Source organism: Oryx dammah, unplaced genomic scaffold (genome assembly GCF_014754425.2).
Source record: "Oryx dammah isolate SB20612 unplaced genomic scaffold, SCBI_Odam_1.1 HiC_scaffold_11, whole genome shotgun sequence".
NCBI lineage: Eukaryota > Metazoa > Chordata > Mammalia > Artiodactyla > Bovidae > Oryx > Oryx dammah.
Window position 1 is genome coordinate 47301844 of NW_024070195.1, and position 21396 is coordinate 47323239.

The window sequence follows — 21396 nt, forward strand, 5'->3', positions numbered from 1 at the left end:
CCTCCGGGACCGGCCGGCCGCGCGGAAGGGCCGGGCCCCGCAGCAGCGCGGGGCGCACGGGCGGGGGAGCCGGGGTCCGCGCCTCGGGGGCCGCCTGCGCCTGCGCGCCCCCGGCCCAGCCGGCGGCCCCTCCCTGCCGCCCCCCAGAGCCTGGCCGCGCCGCTGCGCCGCCAGAGACACCAGGCTCTGCCACCCGCTCCTGCCCGCCGCGGATCACCCCGCGGTGTGATGTGGCCAAGTGACTTAGCCTGTCTTCATCAGGATAATCATATCATAAAGTTCATCACATCATATCATCATATCACAAACTTGAGACATGTCGACATTGTCCGTGTTCGCTGTTATGTTATCGGATGAGCCACTTCATTGTTGACTCTGATTGATGACTCTGGCCACATCTCCCCTCCCTATTTCTTCTTTCATGAGTACTGACCTTTTGTCCTTGACGAGTCTTTTTGTCTTTTTTAGTGATGTGAATCTGGACCATTTTCCATGATTTGTCACATGGGAATGAGTAGTCTTGAGAACACTGTATACTCTGGATAAAACTTCCTTAAGTTAGAATTGGAAAGCTTTACTTCGCATTAATAGTTGGCCTATTTTTGTGACTCCAAACAGGACAAGACCACACTTCTCTTTTCTATCCTGACCACTGACCTGAGTTTGATCTCACATCCCACTTGATCACTAGAGTTTTCTTGCAACTTGGCATGCATTTATGTGCATATTAGCTCATGAAGCAACAAGCATGGCCCATATGGGACACCTAGAACTGAAAGGATTAGCAATTCGATTCCATTTACAAATCACATACGTACAAATAAATCTCTCAGAACTCTCCCGTCTTTCATGGACATAGAGAACAGAATTACGGTTGCCAGAGGGTACAGGCTTGGGGGAGGAATGGAGTGGGAGCTTGGGATTAGCAGATGCAAACTATTATATATATGATGGGTAAACAACCAGGTCCTACTGTACAGCACAGGGAACTATATTCAGTATCCTGTGATAACCATGATGGAAAAAATATGAAAAAAATATAAATATATACATATATATATAACTGAATCACTCCTGCTGTATAGCAGCAATTAACACAACATTGTATATCAATTTTACTTCAATTAAAAAAAAAATTTTAACTGTCTTGTCTCTCTCACAATGAGTAAGGTCAATGAGGGCATAGTCTGAGCCTTAATCAGAAATTGACACCCAGTAGCTTCCCTGATAGCTCAGTTGGTAAAGAATCTGCCTGCAATGCAGGAGACCCCAGTTCGATTCCTGGGTCCAGAAGATCTACTGGCAAAGGGATAGATACCCACTCCAGTATTCCTGGGCTTCCCTTGTGGCTCAGCTGGTAAAGAATCCGCCCACAATGTGGGAGACCTGGGTTTGATCCCTGGGTTGGGAAGATCCCCTGGAGAAGGGAAAGGTTACCCACTCCAGTATTCTGGCTTGGAGAATTCCATGGTCACTGTATAGTCCATGGGGTCACTCGACTAAGCAACTTTCACAAGCACCCAGTTTTGTGAATATAATCACTGCACACTCAAGTGATTTTTAACTGTTCATTTAAGGAACTAGTCAAAAGGAACAAGCAGCATTGGTGGTTGTTGGGGTAAATGTATATTCCTGGAATGATAATCAAGGATCAATCTGCTAATAATCTTAGTGTATTCCACAAGGAATGGCAAAAGCACAGCAGTTTAGAGCTTTGTCCCTCAAGTCAAGATGGCCTGAATTCAGTACCTAGCTCCACCACTTCCTAGAACCTCGGGAAGAGTCTCTCCTCTTTTGGCAGATTTATGGCCTGAAAAAAATGGAGAAAATAAGAGTGTGTGTGCTCAGTCACTTGGTCATGTCCAACTCTTTGCAATCCAATGCAAAGTAGCCCTCCAGGGTCCTCTGTCCATGGAATGTTTCAGGCAAGAACACTGAAGTGGATTGCCATTTCCTACTCCAGAGGATCTTCCCAACCCAGGGATCGAGCCCGTGTCTTCTGGGTCTCCTGCATTGGCAGGTGGGTTCTTTTCCACTGTGCCACCTGGGAAGCCCTGAAAATAACAGTGCCTACTTCACAAAATTGTCAAGAAACCTGAATGAGATAACATACAGGCTTCCCTTGAGGCTCAGTTGCTAAAATATCCGCTTGCCATGTGAGAGACCTGGGTTCAATCCCTGGGTTGGGAAGATCCCCTGGAGAAAGGAAAGGCTATCCACTCCAGCATTTTGGCCTGGAGAATTCCATGGACTGTATATACAGAGTCGGACATGACTGAGCGACTCTTACTTTCACTTTTCATCAGGTGCTTATGAGAGCATAGGGCCATCAGTCAGCCCTCACTCACAGAGCGTTTACCATGTGTCAGGGAATCTGCAAAAGGCTTTGCATTTACTACTTTAATCCCCATAGCCACGATCCTTGGATAGACAAAATGAAGGTAAGAAGTAAACGTTCAGTAAATTGTCCAAGAAAACACAACCGGTTTGTGATAGAGGAGGAATTAAAATCTGAAGTCTAACTCTGCCAAGATCTTTCAATTCTTCACTTCAAAGAATTCACATGGGACAAATATCCATAGTTTAAAATAGCATCGTCACTAACCAACCATGTTCCTTCACAAGCACCTCAAGTCCGAAAAACCCAGCTTGCAATATCCTGCAGGTAAAAACAGCAGATCTGCCTGGTACGATGTTAAAGAAAACAAAGCCCCTTTCCTTCCATGTTACCATATCATTATCACCTTGACCCTGAGAGATCAGGAGAGCATATATGGCATGACAGGCTCAGATTTTTACATGAAGACACTGCGATAAATGCAGAATCACTTTTAAAATTATAAAGTATCAGACATGTGACACCATCGCCAGGAAATGTACATCTGATTATCTCATCACACTGCTTTTTACATCTTCAAGTGATTCTGCACCACTGACAGCTAAATAGTCCAGTCTCCGCAGAATTGCTCCAAAACATCCTAACGGTTCCCACTCTTCCCTACAAATCCCAGGCTTCGGCTGCACAGATGACTTGCAGTTTCCACCTGAACCCACCTCCCTGCTGAGTGTTTGCAGCTCCATACCACGGAAGTGACTTCCAGCTCGCACCAGTCCATCAGGCTCATGAAATCTCCCCTCCCTCTGGGTGCTCCTCATCCAGGCCCTCAGAGCCGTCACAGCTGGCCTCTCACCGTGCTGTGACTCACTCGCGTGTGAGGTTAGAACTGCTTTCAAGGCCGAACCGACTGCGCACCTTCATGTTGTCCCAGAAGCGTAATAAACGTGTATTGAACGTGAGTGACCAACGGGATCCCCAAAACCATATGGTCTTCTCCACTCGAGACATTTCCTCATTCCATTCTATTTTTACAACCTTAAACACAAGTAACCGTGTTCAACTTTCAATTCCTTTATTACTAAATAATAAACACAGTGGACACCCCCACACCCTTTCTGACCCTTGCCCTGTCTCTTACTAGGGACGAACTTCACAGACAGGTTAGGTTTCAGGCCAACTGCGAAAATGCCTAATAAAATGAGAAGCTGAAACCTGAATGATATGTTTTCCAGCTCTCCACTGTACCACATCCCCTCAGATGACCCGACCCCTTGCCCTCATCCTGGATGCTGTGTGGCAAATTTAACACGTAATATACCTGAACTTCATAGTTTAGCCACATGATGATGAAACAGCTGTTTATAGACAGACCCCTCAGCCTATGCTCTGTGTGTGAGGATGGAGGTGATTTGTGTGCAATAGCCAATTTACCAGTGTTTATTTTAAACATGGTCATTAGTACATGTCCATACTAGAGCCGCTTATTCTGTCTGTTGTTTTATTTTCTTTTGTTCTATTTTTGAAGAACTAATGTAATCTTAAAAGTCTGTAACTTGGAGGTCTCCAGTGCAGCAACTACCGCTAACTTCATAGCAAACCCTTTACAGCAAGTAAGGTGTGGCCTCACAGAGCCGAGACTCCCCTGACCCCAGCACCCACTTTTCCGCTGCACCCCATTAGAACCCCCAGGTCCTCCATTCCCCACCGGCCATACACACTGCCTGCTACTACCGCCAGCCGCTGCTGGCTGTCTGTCTAGTAGTTCATGTAATCTCATCACCCGACAAACAGGTGCCCGTCCTTCTCCCCAGCCCCTCCTTCAATACCAAAAGCAAAATGCCCATCTCTGCCACGTCCATCAAAACTCTCAGCCCAGGAGCACCTTCCGCCATCCAGGCATCCTGCTTTGGAGACCCAGGCTTGCCACAGAGCACCACCTGTCACCGTCTTCCCTTTCTGCCAAGACAAGTATCTGGTACCCTGGTTCCGGCACTGTCTCCTCCGCCCCCTGGGGGTGTCATGACCAGGCAGGGAATCCAGCCTTGGTGACCAGACTCTCCGGTGCCCACCCAGCCCTCTGCAACCCCCCCAGCCGCCCTGCTCACTCTCCCTTGGCTCCCAAACTGTCTCCATCCTCCCTGCCCTGCCTGCCTCCACCCTCCACGTCAAAGGCCTGGGTGATACCAGCCAGCATCTCACAAAAGAAGCCAGAAGAAGCTCAAGGCTGTTGCCCCAGAAACCCAGATGAGAGAATGGCTGGCTGGGCGCTGTTTATTTTTCCCGTATTCAGAAAATCCCACTGGGGGGACCCTCGGGGGACTCTCAGCCACCACGGTGGCCAGGATCTGAGCTAGTCCCCTGCAGCCCCCTAGAAGGTAGCCAAGTCCCAGCTCTGCATGATGGTGGGAAGCAAGAGAAACTGAGTGGGCACGGGCCTGGGAGGGAGAGAGGGAGGGGGAAAAGGCCCAATCCACAGTAAAAATCAACTCTGGTAAGCACCTCGCCTTTGGCCTTTCAAGAGAGCACCCCCGGGACACACCCCAACCTACCCCATTGCCATTTCTGAGAAAAAAATTAGGTAACAACCACCTCAAAAAGCATAGCTCGTATATACACAAACCACACGGGCACTGCAGGCTGGGGGATAGATTTCCACAGAAGGCTCAGCTTGCAGCTGAGTAAAACAAGCCATCCCTTCTGGAACCTACAGGCAGTGCAAGGGAACACCAGGTAACAGAAGAGAAACACGGGTCCCTCCCATGTATTAATTAATCAGGGATGCATGATGGCTAAACCCTCAAAAGCACCAAAGGGAGGAGCTGCTATGAACACACGATGCTAATAGAGATGCTATGCTTTAAAAAAAAAAAAAAAAAAAAACACTGTAGCCCTATGCAATCTTGAGTACCAGAACCCAGGAATCTAGCCCCCTGATAAATCTGGTGGCTCGAAGCTCCCAGGCAAACAGGGAAACGAAGCTTCCAGCAAACACACTGTGAAAACACTGAATTAATACTTTCAGACTGTCACGGTGGCGACTGCACATACATAGGAAACTTCAGTGCAGATGCCTGTAAATATCCTCTTGGTTTCAAAGATATCGGTTCCTCCAACCAGAAGACAGGGCCAAACAGCTTAGTCACTAGCAGACAGGGCCAATTGCTCCTTCGATAAAATCGGGACAGAAAGTAAACATGGTCATCCTCCTCCCCCACCTTAAGCCTCAGCTCCCGGCCAGACAGGGCCCCCGGGGAGCCGGTGGGTGAATTTCCACCCCTCTGCACCCCCCAGCCAGGCCCCCCTGCCGCTTGCTCTTACCTGCGATCCTAAGCACTGCCCTCTCCGCGGGGTCCAGCACCGAGCCCCCGTGGATCTTTCTTTTCGAACGCTCATGTTTAGGCAAATTCCAGGGTAAGGTGTCTCCAGGAGCTGGAGATGCAGAGCCAGATTTCTGGCTGAAATCATCTTCGTCGGAAAAATCCGCAGAGGAAGACATGGAGCAGCGATAGGACGCGTTCCCGGAGCTCTACAGGGGATGACACAGAGAAAAGCATCAACGGCAGGGCACTCGCGTCAGCTCGTCCATTTCAGCAGCCCCCTCCCTGCCCCCAAAGGGAGTCCGCCGTCCGGCATCCTCCTCCTCTCGGCGGGGGGACGCGTCCCAGGGCCGACCCCAGCGCTCACCATCTTCTCTGGGCCCCGGCTCCAACCCCAGCCACAAGGCCTGGGCAGCTCCGGTTCCAGGAAGATGGGCACCCAAGTGTGTGGCCTGTGGTTCGGCCACCAGCTCACAGATGACTGGCCCAACAATGAAGCCAGAATCCACAGCCTTCCTGTTACAAATCTATAGTATCTGGCTCCCCCACCAGGCCGGGACCGAGATTTTCCATTACGAGCTGCTGCTTAATTCATTAATGCAACTCGCTCCAAGTTGCAAACACAAAGCACAAACGCAGGATGCCGAGTCCTGACTCCTTTCCGCTTCCCCTCGGAGTCTCCCCTCCGACCAGGTTTGAGCCCCTCGTCCTTTTCAGTTCATTTTTTTCCTGAGTTTGAAGCCAGTTCCCAGACTCTTCTGGAGGAAGGAGGGAGGAGGGGCTGATTCTGAGAAGAGCCTTTTCTGCAGACCTGGAGGGCACAAAAGGCTGTTTGCAGAAGCCAAAGGCAGCGCCAGTAAACAAATGTCTCAACTGGGTTTAGAGCTCTCGAGATCATATAAACTTGGAGCAGACGAACAGCTGCCAGCGATGGAGACGGAAGGATGCGGAGGGGAGGGGAAAGAGCTCCCCGGCCCGGCCCGCCCCGTCATCACAGGGGGAAACCGGAGACGCGGCTCGGACCTGCGTGCACCGCCTGAGCTCGGTCCTCCCTCCAGGAGCGGAGCCGGGCGTAGGGCGTGTCCAGCTCTGTTTGCCCCGCAGGGAAAAGGCACCGGTCATTAGCCTCTTTTGGTTGGGTTAAGTCTGTGATAATTTAGTGAGCCACTCATTTACCATGAAAAGAGGCTGCTAACTGTGCGGAGAATAGGCTTACAAACAAGATAAAGCATCCATGGGAGGAAAAAAAACCAACAATAACAGGCTGTGTGACAACCTCCCAAAGCATGCGGGATAAACCAGAAGTGAATCAGGATCTGGCCTCCATCTCGTCAGGCATGACCGACGTGAGGTCCTGATGCACGTCCAGTGACCAACACCATCATTTTAAAAGCAAACGTACTATTCCCTGCAAAGTGTCTAATATTTATCTTTGGCTTTACTCTTTCCCCTCAAAAGCAGTTATCCATTTTACATGAAACGCATCACTTTGGCTAATTATCAATTTATTGTGTGTGACGCCCTGTGTGTTTTCTTAGTGGAAATTGTGTGCAGCTGCTGCTGCTAAGTTGCTTCAGTCGTGTCCGACTCTGTGCGACCCCATAGACAGCAGCCCACTAGGCTCCCCCGTCCCTGGGATTCTCCAGGCAAGAACACTGGAGTGGGTTGCCATTTCCTTCTCCAATGCATGCAAGTGAAAAGTGAAAGTGAAGTTGCTCAGTCGTGTCTGACCCTCAGCGACCCCATGGACTGCAGCCCACCAGGCTCCTCGGTCCATGGGATTTTCCAGGCAAGAGTACTGGAGTAGGGTGCCCTTGCCTTCTCCGGGAAATCGTGAACTAGGCAAATAAATAAATACCGCTGATTTTCTGTATTCACTGGAATCCACAGAGTTGTGCGGAGGCATTAAGTCAGTCACAGGATGCTACTATCAACCTACTTTATTTTCCGTGTTTTTCTGAAAATTCGTCTTGAGCTCTATAAGGCTGTGATGCTGGGTAAGTCTGTGAAAAAGGATGACATTCTTAAAGATTTTCAAAAGGGTAACAGGTTTCCTTGGTTGCCTTCTGTCTTCTTTAAACTGGCTCCCTACCTGTCCTTATGAAAGGTCATCTTTTATCTGTGAGCTTGTATTTCTTGTTGTTACATGTACTTCTTCAGTGAGAGTAGTCATTTGATGGTTTAGAGACAGACTTGGGGAATAAATGGTTAAAGGACTGCCCCTATCCAAAAACTCGGATTATTGATTTTTGTAGATGAAGTAAATTTTTCTAACAATTAGAGTCTCAGCTAATGGAAGAGCAAAACATGATTTATGCCATGACATAAACACCACTCACCACCCAGCCAGATGGGATCATTTACGACCCTGGACCCAAGGGTGTTTGACTGGTACAGCCTCTAATCTGGACGTGTCCTTGGTGAACGGGTAAGAGAGAAAGGAAGACAAGGCAATCAGCAGCACCTCTTTCAACAACACAGCACAGGGAAATACACACGTAGACAGAGGGAAAGCACGCTGGCTTGTACATAGCAAAGTCTCTCCCAGGCTACAGGACTCGAGTGCTAACCATCAAAGCATTTGGTTTTTCCCTACAACAATCTTCATGGACACTCTTTAAATATAAGGTAAACTATACAAAATTAGGCCCATGTGAACCTTGAAAATTGACAACAGATTTTTTTTTATCATTTACATGCTTCATATTCTGAGAATTACCTTTTAATTCACTTTTTAAATTTTAGACATATGCACTCAACAGTACAGAAATTTTTTTCTATATCTTTTTAGCCTTATCTGGCTGCTTTATTGAATTTGAATTTTCTATTTTAATTGGTGGTGTTTGCTGTTGGCTCTTTAGCTGCCAACAAGATAGAGACTAAATTGGTCACTTTTTAAGGGCTACTGAATTTAGTCTTTTAGGTTACAAGTGTGTGATTAAATGAATGCTTTTATTTTAATGAATGAAGGTTGTCTATGGTTTCTGTCTTCAAATTTGGGGAAAATATATTTCAAATCTTAATAAATTTGCATTCCTTCTAATGTCAGTGGCATCCATGCCAGTGAATAAAGCAGACTTTCTAAATCAAGTGTTTCAGGTGGGAGGCTGAAAATTCCACCACTCACCTCTCCTTTCCTAATATCAGGCAAACCGGATGAACCATTGATAACTGTTTTTCTGTTTCTTTTTTATTTTTTTAAATATTTGATGAGGTGAAAGAAGAGAGTGAAAAAGCTGGCTTAAACCTAAGATCATGGCATCTGGTCCCATCACTTTGTGACAAATAAAAGCAGAAAAAGTAGAAGCAGTGACAGATTCTCTTGGGCTCCAAAATCACTGCAGACGGTGACTGCAGCCCTGAAATTAAAAGACACTTGCTCCTTGGAAGGAAACCTATGACAAACCTAAAGAGCATATTAAAAAGCAAAGACATCACTTGGCCAACAAAGGTCTGTACAAGCAAGGCTTTGGTTTTTCCAGCAGCCCTGTACAGATGTGAGAGTTGGACCATAAAGAAGGCTGAGCACTGAATAATTGATGCTTTTGAACTATGGTGTTGGAGAAGACTCTTGAGAGTCCCTTGGACTGCAAGGAGATCAAACCTGTCAATCTTAAAGGAAATCAACCATGAATATTCATTGGAAGGACTGATGCTGAAGCTGAAGCTCCAATACTTTGGCCACCTGATGCAAAGAGCAGACTCATTGGAAAAGACCCTGATGCTGGGAAACATTGAAGGCAAAAAGAGAAAGGGGCAGCAGAGGATGAGATGGTTGCTGCTGCTGCTGCTGCTAAATCACTTTGGTGGTGTCCAACTCTGTGCAACCCCATAGATGGCAGCCCACCAGGTTCCGCCGTCCCTGGGATTCTCCAGGCAAGAACACTGGAGTGGGTTGCTATCATCTTCTCCGATTAGATGGTTATATAGCATCAATGACTCAATGGACATAGATTTGAGCAAACTCTGGGAAATGGTGAAGGACCAAAAAGCCTGGCCTGCTACAGTCCATGGCGTTGCAAAGAGTCAGACAAGACTTAGCGACTGAACAACAAATTGAAGTATAGATGATTTACAATGTTGTGTTAGTTTCAGATGTACAGCAAAGTGATCCAGTTATACATATATATATATATATATATATATATATATATTCTTTTTCCTGAGAATGGATTAAAATGAAGCTGCTTTGAAGTCGACTGACCCTCCAAAACTATTCTTTATTGATTTTAAATGATTTGCCACTCCACATGGAGAAGGCAATGGTAACCCACTCCAGTACTCTTGCCTGGAAAATCCCTTGGACGGAGGAGCCTGGTAGACTGCAGTCCATGGGGTCGCTAAGAGTCAGGCACGACTGAGCAACTTCACTTTCACTTTTCACTTTCAGGCACTGGAGAAGGAAGTGGCAACCCACTCCAGTGTTCTTGCCTGGAGAATCCCAGGGACAGAGGAGCCTAGTGGGCTGCAGTCTATGGGGTCGCACAGAGTTGGACCCGACTGAAGTGACTTAGCAGCAGCAGCAGCCACGTCACATCTCTGTCATGGGGGTTAAAGGAAAGAGCTGGGGGTACACTCCTTTCTTCTGGAAAAAGCAAACGTGTTCTCTGACCCAAAGTCCAGGCCTTGCCTTCGATGTGGGGCTTAAAGTTCAGGCAAAGGAAGAGAACTCGTGGGACCAGCAAAAGACTCAAGTTCCTCCTGCTCTGCTCCGGGTGCCTAAGGTTTGATTCCTGTTAAAATATAAATATCCGTCTATAGGGAATTCATTAAATAAATGACAGTATATCAATACAATGGACTACTTTGCAGCAATTAAACAAAAATGTTATTGATCTACATTAGCAAAGTGGGAAGGGTGCATAGAGAATGATTCCTATTTAAAAAGAAAATCTGTTTGTCTGTGTGTCTGTGTGGAAATGAAGAGAAAGATGATTTATAGACAAATAGGCAGATAGGTAACTATCTACCAGAGTGTAAACAGCAGATATCTCTGGGTGATGACTAATACTATGAATGAATTTCATTTTATTCCTTATAATTTTTAATGTAAAACGAATAGTATACAAAAAGATTACTGAAAAGGAGAAGATACTATATCAAGGGTCAGAGAAAATATCAAAGGCTGTAGGAAGAAACAACCATTTAACCCAGTGATTTTAACTGTCTGGGACTCATGGACACCTCTAAAAGTGTCCATGGAAACCTCTCTTCAGACCAGAGCCCGTAAGCAAACATACACAAACTTCAAGTTACATCATCAACTGTCAACCCCATTTGGCCTGTGTGTTGAAAACCAAAAAAGGGGGGAAGGGGGAAAGAATGGCAGTATTCAGAAGTGAAGAAAGGTAATTAGGAGAGTAAAGACAAAGCTGGCCCGGGTCATCATGGTTTAATATTTGGCCTTCTTTCCTTAAATAAAGGACTGTGAGAGTCCTCCGGTCTAATAGCGGATCTCTGCAACCAACAACAAACCGCTAGGCTGTGAGGGACAGAGACCCACGCACTGTGTCTTAGCACAGCCTCCTTGGGAAGGCGGTCTGAGCAGCTGGATTAGATCACCGAAAGCGCGAAGGGACCTTCCTAATCGCCAATTCACTCCCACGGTGCAAAAACAACCGAGATCTCCTAAAGCCAGCCTAGTGACATAATGCGGCATTTTTAGCAGGGGAACTAAACAATGACCGCTCTAACTGAAACCCCGGTGGGAGATCTGGACTAGCACAATGGAGCTGCCGACCCTGGAAGCCACCCAGCCTCGGCACCCGCATCTGCAGGAAGGTGCCAGGAAGCTGCCTCTGCCCGGCATTCTCTGAAGGCAGCAAGCAATCAGTGCGGAGGTAAGAGCCCGAGACACAGCCAGACAGCCCGAGGCCCAGAGGCGGACATGTGGCCTCTCACAAACGTTTACACCTGAGACGTTGGCACACTGCTGTAAGCAAAGTTCCAAAAATTTAACAAGAAAATAAAAAGCCTGTGAGGAATCAATTAGACAAATGCAGATGGATGGATATTCAAAGATCATTTTTCCTGGACTCTTTCAAAGAGGAAAAAGGTCAATGTCACAGAACATACACGCTACCCAAAGCGGGGACTCTGCCAAACTTCAAAAGACAGTGGAAGCCTAACAACACAGTTGTGAGCCTTGGTGGGAGTCTGAATTTCTCTTTAAGCTAAAAAGACATGTGAGGGACAACGGAGAGAATGTGAAGCTGGGTCACCAACCGTTTATTAGCTGATTCTGGGAAACTGCTGTCAGTTTTCTGAGATGTGCAAATGGTATGCTGGTTGCAGAAAAGCATCCTTCCCTAAACTCACGCTGCCCGCACTTGTTCTCAGTTGTTTCCGTATAAACAGGAATCGTGAACATGGCAACAGCTTAACAGTGAGTCTTCACTGTACTGCTCTCCCAACTTTGCTGTCCATTTGAATATTTTCAAACTGAAGGGCTGGGTAGACAGAGAGCAAGGCCTTTTATGGTCTGTGTGTGTGTGTGTGTGTGTGTATGTTGCTTAGTCTAGGCCTGTTCTCACAAGATCAGACCCCCTGGGTTTATAGTAATTGCTCACGTGAAAGTCGCTCAGGCGTGTCCCACTCTGCAACCCCATGGTCTGTAGCCTGCCAGGCTTCTCTGTCCATGGGATTCTCCAGGCGAGGATACTGGAGTGGGTTGCCATGCCCTCCTCCAGGGGATCTTCCCAACCCAGGGATCGAACCCGGGTCCCCCAGAGCAACTCACAGACACTTGGAGGAGGACCGAAACAGGTGCCGACGTCAAAGGGACCCCAGATCTCTCTGCCTCTGTCCCAATCACAGTTACATCTTTCCAACAGGTAGAAAGATATTTAAAAGGCGTCTCGGTGTTATTTGCTTAATACATAATCCAGAGAGCACAAAATTGGTGCAGTATCACATAATTTTTATACATTTTATATAAACTCCCACCAAAAAAAAACAAAATTTAGAATAAGTGAAGATCCAGTTTTGTTTAAAACTCTGTTGACTAGGTAAGTACAAATACTAAATACTAACTTCTTTGACTCAAAGGTTAAAACGTCTTCCTGCAATGCGGGAGACCTGGGTTCGATCCCTGGGTCGGGAAGATCCCCTGGAGAAGGAAATGGCACCCCACTCCAGTATTCTTGCCTGGAGAATCCCATGGACGGAGGAGCCTGGTGGACTACAGTCCACGGGGTCACAAAGAGTCGGACACGACTGAGCGACTTCACTTTCACTTTCACACAGTGTATAAAAATACTGGATCTGGCCCAAGACTATTCTTCCATACTAGTTTTCTATTTGGAAATAAGTCCAAAAGCAAGGGCACATTATCTGATTTTAGAAATCTCAAGGAAAACCATCTCTACCACAAAGAAATAAGTGTGGAAGAAAACAGAAAATGTTGGAAAATGTGTTTAACCCACTGAAGACAAAATGACCTAGGGAAAACTTTGGGGGCTGTATGCTTGTCTTAGTTTAAAATGTTTCCCAAACTAGTTGAACAATGCAGGTACTTGTTCATTGAATAAATGACTCCTAATCAGCCTCTTAACTGGAAGCTACCTTTAAATAGTAAGTGGAGAAACCTCTGGTTTGGTAGGGCCTAGGTTGGCTTTCACGCTCTCCTTTCAGGAGAGATTTGCAGGAACTGTAAACCAGGAGGAGACTCGGGTGAAGCTAGAGGAGAGCGGGTGGGGTGGAAGGGCGTCAGAGGGAGGTGGAGCTGGAAGGTTCTTAGATCCAGTTTAGGGAGGAGATTTGGGGCAGAAAGCGAAGGAATTCCAAGGTCTCCTTCTAAGTGGAGAGGCCCAGTTCACCAGCCTCTGAAAGGACACTGAGATTCAGGACACAAACTCTCTCCAGCGTGTAAGACTGTACTCTCGTCACAGTGGTCCTTGGTGTTAGGTTTTCAGGGCAACCAGCCTCACTGATGGGATACAGGCAGGAGAAGTGCTCCCCAACGCCTTCTGTAGCTCTGAGGGGTGCTCTACAAGGTAAGCACCAGACTCATTTCCTGAAGAGCCTAGCCTCAGGTCTAGGCTGTCCTGGCTCAGCTCTCAGGCATTCTGCAAGACTTCCTTCCTTTCAATTTAACCAGCAAGTTCTCACTCTCTGCATCGCTTATTCAGTGACTGAGGTCAGAGGCTGGACTGAGCATTTTTATTTTTACTCACTGTCCAATTTAATCCTCACAGTAACCCAGTAAGGAAGTACGATTAGGGAGGTTAAGTCACTTGTCCATAGGCCTTCTCTCAGTCCAAGGTGGAAGTGGAATTTCACCTGGGTCTTTTGGACACCAAAGTGCCCTAGAATGTGGTCCCAGGCCTCAGAGGAACACAGCCCTCAACTCTCTTACCATGGATTTGGAGAGCCCAAAAGGATTAGACTTGCTCTGTATTTACTTCAGTCCAAAGCACGGAAATGACCAGGAGACAGGTGTCAGTCCACAATGATGAAAAAACATTCCAAAAAATATGACTGCTCAGGTAAGGACAGCTTTGGGCGTCAGGGAGCTCCCTCCTACCCAAGAGACCAGGCCTTCACTGAGGACAACCTCACACCAACTCCATGTTCTTCCAACCCCAAGATTCTCAGGCCCGGGGTGTTCTCACACTTCCATAAATCCTCTTCCCACACAGATAAATAAAAGAAAGACCATGGGAAGTATCAAAACAGTCTGAAACTGTTTGAAATTTGTAAAATTTCAAATTGTTTGAAAAAATTGCAAAAACCTTTCAAAAATACCACGAAATTTTTTGCATGTCAACCACCTCAATGAAATCATATTAAAATTACAGAAATAGAGACACTGAGAACTCCCCAGTGTGATCCAGGGGCTAAGATGCCTCACTCCCAAGGCAGGGGGCCCAGCCCAGATTCGATCTCTAGTCAGAGGACTACACCCTGCGTGCCGCGTGAAGACCTGGCACAGCTAAATAAATGAGCATTTTTAAAACAATGTGACACAGGTGGGCTTATCTACAAAGCAGAAACAGACTCACAGACGCAAGAACAGGCTCGGGATTGCCTAGTGGGAGGAGCTGGAAGAGAGAGAAACTGAGAGTCTGGGGTTAGCAGATGCAAACAATTATACACAGGATGGATAAATAACAAGGTCCCACTACATGGTACAGGGAACTATATTCAATGTCCTGTAATAAACCATAATGGAAAAGAATATGAAAAAGAAAAAAAGAATGAGTTTGCATTTGAGCGTCTACAAACTAGTTTGCACTTGAGCGGCTTTACAAACTAAGGAAGGGAATTTTAAAAAATCTGCCTCAAAGGAAAGTAAAACATAACTCTGAAAATAGTTCCACAACACAGAAACACATTAAGAAGACAAAAACTACTGAAAACAGCTCTGTACCTAGAGAACACTTAATTTTATATTTTGAATGGATGCTTATTTATACCAATCAATTAAAAATGTATCTTAAGCACCCATAAGCTTCTGCTTTGGAAGAGCCTGACATCCAACCAGGAGAGTAAGGGTGATTAAGAGAGCCCACTTTTAAATACCATCATTTTATCTTCATGTATTAGGCTGTGAAATAAGTCTTCCAGTGGGACAATATAAATATGTGTGTAAAAATATGGTTTACAGCACAAAGTCAAACAGGAGAAAGGGGCTGATGCAGGGGCAACTGCGGTCCCTGTGGACCAGGACGGAGCTTTACTGTCCCAGCCCCCTGCCTTCCTCCGACAGTGTCACCCCAGACTGGCGATGCTGACAGGGCTCTCCGGTAGAGCAGCGGTCCCCAACCTTTGTGGCACCAGGGATCGGTTCTGTGGAAGACGCTTTCTCCACAGCCCAGGGGGAGGGGATGGTTTCGGGATGATTCAAGCACACCACGTCTGTTACGCCGCCACTGATCTGCCAGGAGGTGGCGCTCCGGGGCAATGTGAGCGCTGCGGAGCGGGTGCAGATACACGAGGGGCCTCGCTCACTCCCCGCCACTTAGCCTGCTGTGCGGCTCGGTTCCTAACGGGCCATGGACTGGGGACCCCTGCTGTAGACGCACTGTGTTCCCCTGCCCACTTCTTAAATTTACGTTATTGAAATATAGTTGATTTACAATGTGGCATTAATTTCTACAGTCTAGCACAGTGACTCAGATATCCATATATAGACCTTCTTCATTTCCTTTTCCATTGTGCTTTATCACAGCATATTGAACACAGTTCCCTGTGCTATACTGTAGGACCTTGTTGCTTACCCATTCTACATGGGATAGTCTGAATCTGCTAATGCCAAACTCCCAATCCTTGGCAACTACATGTCCGCTCTCTGTGTCTGCAAGTCTCTTTCATAGACAGGTAAGTTCATTTGTGTCCTGTTTTAGATTCCACATATAAGTGATACCATATGGTGTCTGTCTTGCTCTGTCTGACTTACTGCACTTAGTGTGATAATCTCTAGGTCCATCCATGGTGCTGGACATGGCATTATCTCATCGCTTTTTATGGCTGTGCAGTATTCTATTATAGCTATATATCTATGTAGATATATATGGGCTTCCTGGGTAGCTCAGCTGGTAAAGAATCTGCCTGCAATGCAAGAGACCCCGGTTTGATTCATGGGTTGGGAAGTTCCCCTGAGAAGGGATAGGCTACCCATGCCAGCGGCTTCCCTGGTGACTCAGATCGTAAAGAATCCGCCTGCAATGTAGAAGACCTAGGTTCAGTCCCTGGGATGGGAAGATCCTTTGGTGAAGGGAAAGGCTACCCACTCCGGTATTCTTTCCTGCAGAATCCCCATGGACAGAGGAGCCTGGCAGGCTACAGTCCATGGGGTCACAAAGAGTTGGACACAACTGAGTGATTAAGCACAGCACAGCATATATATCTATATATATATGTATATGTATACACACACACACACACATACGTACCACAACTTCATTATCCATTCATCTATCAATGGACATTTAGATTGTGTCCATGTCTTTGGTCTGCCAACTTTTACAAATTATTGGCAAACATTTAAAATTGGGAATTTTACATGAAAATGCAGATGTGGATCATTGATCCTAGAGATAGTTTCTCTTTCTAGAAAGAACCCATGCTTTCCAGGCTAACGCAGAGCTTACTAGCCCCTTTATCCATTTATGACACCTGCCCCTGCAGGCATCTGACTTTAGGGCCCTGCCATACATTAAGGCAAGAAAGACATTGCTGCATGCAGAGATTAAGAATGACAGAGGCAAGGATGTAGGGATGATGGTAATCAATAAAAGGGGGACATTTAAAAATTATGGAGAAGGGAACGGAAGAGAAGACAAAATAAAACAAAGAGGGCAATCAAAAAAGACGTCAGTTCACTAGTGTCAAACAGAAAGCGTGTTGCTACACTCCCACTGATGCCACTGCTGCTCCCATCCTGCCCCATCCCCAAGAGCCCTGGGAGCCAGACTCTGCTGCAGGATTCAGGAAGAGCTGGCCCGGGATCACTGTGAACCGAGCTGGACCTCGCCCCTGCCACACTGCTGAGCCCACTGGTTTTGCTCCTCATCCTTCCCCTGGTCAGTCCTGCTCCCCACATGTTCCTCCCACCCCACTCTAGGTTGTGGGAGGCTTTCTGTTGGAAAGAAGACATGGGTACGATCACGCATGTGGAATCCTAAGGTATTAGCACAGGATGTTTGCAGAGACCAAACCCCAACTACCATCCATGCTGTTAGTCATGAAGCTAAAAGCTGTACATGATGTTTTAATCACAGGGGACTGGAATGCAAACACAGGAAGTCCAAGAGACACCTGAAGTAACAGACAAGTTTGGCCTTGGAGTATAAGTGAAACAGGGCAAATAGAGTTTTGCCAACAGAACTTATTGGTCATAGCAAACACCCTCTTCCAACAACACAGGAGAAGACTCTACACATGGACATCACCAGATGGTCAATACCAAAATCAGATTAATTATATTCTTTGCAGCCAAAGATGGAGAAGCTCTATACAGTCAGCAAAAACAAGACCAGGAGCTGACTGTGGCTCAGATCATGAACTCCTTATTGCCAAATTCAGACTTAAATAGAAGACAGTAGGGAAAACACTAGACCATTCAGTTCAGTTCAGTTCAGTCGCTCAGTCGTGTCTGACTCTTTGCAACCCCATGAATCACAGCACGCCAGGCCTCCCTGTCCATCACCATCTCCCGGAGTTCACTCAGACTCATGTCCATCGAGTCAGTGATGCCATCCAGCCATCTCATCCTGGGTCGTCCCCTTCTCCTCCTGCCCCCAATCCCTCTCAGCATCAGAGTCTTTTCCAATGAGTCAACTCTTCGCATGAGGTGGCCAAAGTACTGGAGTTTCAGCTTCAGCATCAGTCCTTCCAAAGAAATCCCAGGGTTGATCTCCTTCAGAATGGACTGGTTGGATCTCCTTGCAGTCCAAGGGACTCTCAAGAGTCTTCTCCAACACCACAGTTCAAAAGCATCAATTCTTCGGCGCTCAGCTTTCTTCACAGTCCAACTCTCACTTCCATACATGACCACAGGAAAAACCATAGCCTTGACTAGACGGACCTTTGTTGGAAAAGTAATGTCTCTGCTTTTCAATATGCTATCTAGGTTGGTCATAACTTTTCTTCCAAGGAGTAAACATCTTTTAAATTCATGGCTGCAGTCACCATCTGCAGTGATTTTGGAGCCCAAAAAAATAAAGTCTGACACTGTTTCCACTGTTTCCCCATCTATTTCCCATGAAGTGATGGGACCAGATGCCATGATCTTCGTTTTCTGAATGTTGAGCTTTAAGCCAACTTTTTCACTCTCCACTTTCACTTTCATCAAGAGGCTAACACCCAAAAAAGATGTCCTTTTCATTATAGGGGACTGGAATGCAAAAGTAGGAAGTCAAGAAGCACCTGGAGTAACAGGCAAATTTGGCCTTACAATATGGAATGAAGCAGGGCAAAGACTAATAGAGTTTTGCCAAGAAAATGCACTGGTCAGAGCAAACACCCTCTTCCAACAACACAAGAGAAGACTCTACACGTGGACATCACCAGATGGTCAACACCGAAATCAGACTGATTATATTCTTTGCAGCCAAAGACGGAGAAGCTCTATACAGTCAACAAAAACAAGACCAGGAGCTGACTGTGGCTCAGATCATGAACTCGTTATTGCCAAATTCAGACTTAAATTGAAGAAAGTAGGGAAAACCACTAGCCCATTCAGGTACGACCTAAATCAAATCCCTTATGATTATACAGTAGAAGTGAGAAATAGATTTAAGGGACTAGATCTGATAGATAGAGTGCCTGATGAACTATGGACGGAGGTTCGTGACATTGTACAGGAGACAGGGATCAAGACCATCCCCATGGAAAAGAAATGCAAAAAAGCAAAATGGCTGTCTGGGGAGGCCTTACAAATAGCTGTGAAAAGAAGAGAAACAAAAAGTGAAGGAGAAAAGGAAAGATACGAGCATCTGAATGCAGAGTTCCAAAGAATACCAAGAAGAGAGAAGAAAGCCTTCCTCAGCGATCAATGCAAAGACCATTCAGGTATGACCTAAATCAAATCACTTACAATCATACAGTGGAAGTGAGAAATAGATTCAAGGAATAAGATCTGATAGACAGAGTGCCTGAAGAACATTGTACAGGAGGCAGGGATCAAGACCATCCTCAAGAAAAAGAAATGCAAAAAGACAAAATGGCTGTCTGAGAAGGCTTCACAAATAGCTGAGGAAAGAAGAGAAGTGAAAGGCAAAGGAGAAAAGGAAAGATATACCCATTTGAATGCAGAGTTCCAAACAACAGCAAGGAGAGATAAGAAAGCCTTCCTCAGTGATCAATGCCAAGAAATAGAGGAAAACAACAGAATGGGAAAGACTAAAGATCTCTTCAAGAAAATTAGAGATACCAGGGAAACATTTCATGCAAAGCGGGGGGGCACAATAAAAGACAGAAACAGTATGGGCCTAACAGAAGCAGAAGATATTAAGGAAACGTGGCAAGAATACCCAGAAGAACTGTACAAAAAAGACCTTCATGACCCAGATAATCACGATGGTGTGATCACTCACCTAGAGCCAGACATCCTGGAATGTGAAGTCAAGTGGGCCTTAGGAAGCATCACTACGAACAAAGCTAGTGGAGGTGATGGAATTCCAGTTGAGCTATTTCAAATCCTAAAAGATGCTGCTTTTAAAGCTCTGCACTCAATATGTCAGTGGCTACAGGACTGGAAAAGGTCAGTTTTCATTCCAATCCCAAAGAAAAGTAATGCCAAAGAATGTTCAAACTACTGTACAATTGTACTCGTCTCACATGCTATCAAAAATGCTCAAAATTCTCCAAGTGAGGTTTCAACAGTACATAAATTGAGAAATTCCAGATGTTTAAGCAGGATTAAAAACAGGCAGAGGAACCAGAGATCAAATTACCAACATCTGTTGGATCATCAAAAAGCAAGAGACTTCCAGAAAAACATCTATTTCTGCTTTATTGACTATGCCAAAGCCTTTGACTGTGTGGATCACAACAAACTGTGGAAAATTCTTCAAGAGATGGGAATACCTGACCACCTTACCTGGCTCCTGAGCAATCTGTACACAGGTCAAGAAGCAACAGTTAGAACCAGACATGGAACAACAGACTGGTTCCAATGTTGATTCAAAAAATAAAGATCATGACACCTGGTCCCATCATTTCACGGCAAATAGATGGGGAAACAATGGAAACAGTGACAGTATTTATTTTCTTGGGCTCTAAAACCACTGCACATGGTGAATGTACCCATGAAATTAAAAGACCCTTGCTCCTTGGAAGAAAACCTCTGACAAACCTAGACAGTATATTTAAAAACAGAGACATCACTTTGCCAACAAAGGTCCGTCTAGTCAAGGCTATGGTTTTTCCAGTAGTCAGATATGGATGTGAGAGTTGGACTATAAAGAAAGCTGAACGGCAAAGAATGGATGCTTTTGAACCATGGTGTTGGAGAAGACTCTTGAGAGTCCCTTGGACTGCAAGGAGATCCAATCAGTCCATCCTAAAGGAAATCTATCCTGAATATTCACTGGAAGGAGTGATGCTGAAGCTGAAGCTCCAATACTTTGGCAACCTGATGAGAAGAACTGACTCACTGGAAAAGACCCTGATGCTGGGAAAGATTGAAGGTGGGAGGAGAAGGGGATGACAGAGGATGAGATGGCTGGATGGCATCACCAACTCCATGGACATGAGTTTGAGTGAACTCCGGTAGTTGGCGATGGACAGGGAGGCCTGGCATGCTGCAGTTCAGGGGATTGCAAAGAGTTGGACCCAACTGAGCAATTGAAGTGAGCTGAACTGACCTGCTAAAGACTAGATGTCAGGGAGAAGCTTTAGGACCTGAGAAACTGCTGGGCTTCTCTGGGCTTTGGTTTGCATATCTGAGAAGTAGGAGACACAACAGTATACAAGACATGGGGCTGCGGGGGCCAGATGAGGGATACTTGAAAAGCGCTGAGCTCAGAGGCCAACACGTAGAGAGCATTCAGGAACCTGAGCATCACTTGATGTTACCCAGTCACATCCCTGGCTGATCATACCTTACTCCAAAATGGAAAGTAAGGTAACTAACAGGAAGGTGGTGTGGGACAAGGGAGATGTCTGTGTAATCTGGGCAGGGACTAAGTCCAGGTAAGCCTATATGACTATCATTCCAGGAAACAGTGAGCCCACAAAGAGAGGCAGAGAGGCTGGAAGTGCCTGGAACTAGGCCACATTAGGAGCTGCTCTCAG

General features: G+C 46.1%; 1 protein-coding gene across 6 annotated transcripts in view; it reads right to left on the reverse strand.

The window, feature by feature from the left end:
* DST (dystonin) overlaps positions 1-21396 on the reverse strand; it is a 514228-nt gene that overhangs the window by 401724 nt on the left and 91108 nt on the right. For 3 of the 6 annotated variants that reach the window (XM_040249202.1, XM_040249212.1, XM_040249195.1), the window contains exons 1-2: positions 6023-6130; positions 5657-5864 (exon numbers count right to left, since the gene is read on the reverse strand). In XM_040249202.1, coding sequence (XP_040105136.1) covers positions 5657-5864; positions 6023-6025 — 211 coding nt within the window. In that variant the 5' untranslated portion in view covers positions 6026-6130. Of the gene's footprint in view, positions 1-5656; positions 5865-6022; positions 6131-21396 lie in introns of those variants that run through there. The other 3 variants (XM_040249211.1, XM_040249210.1, XM_040249209.1) reach the window with 1 other exon arrangement.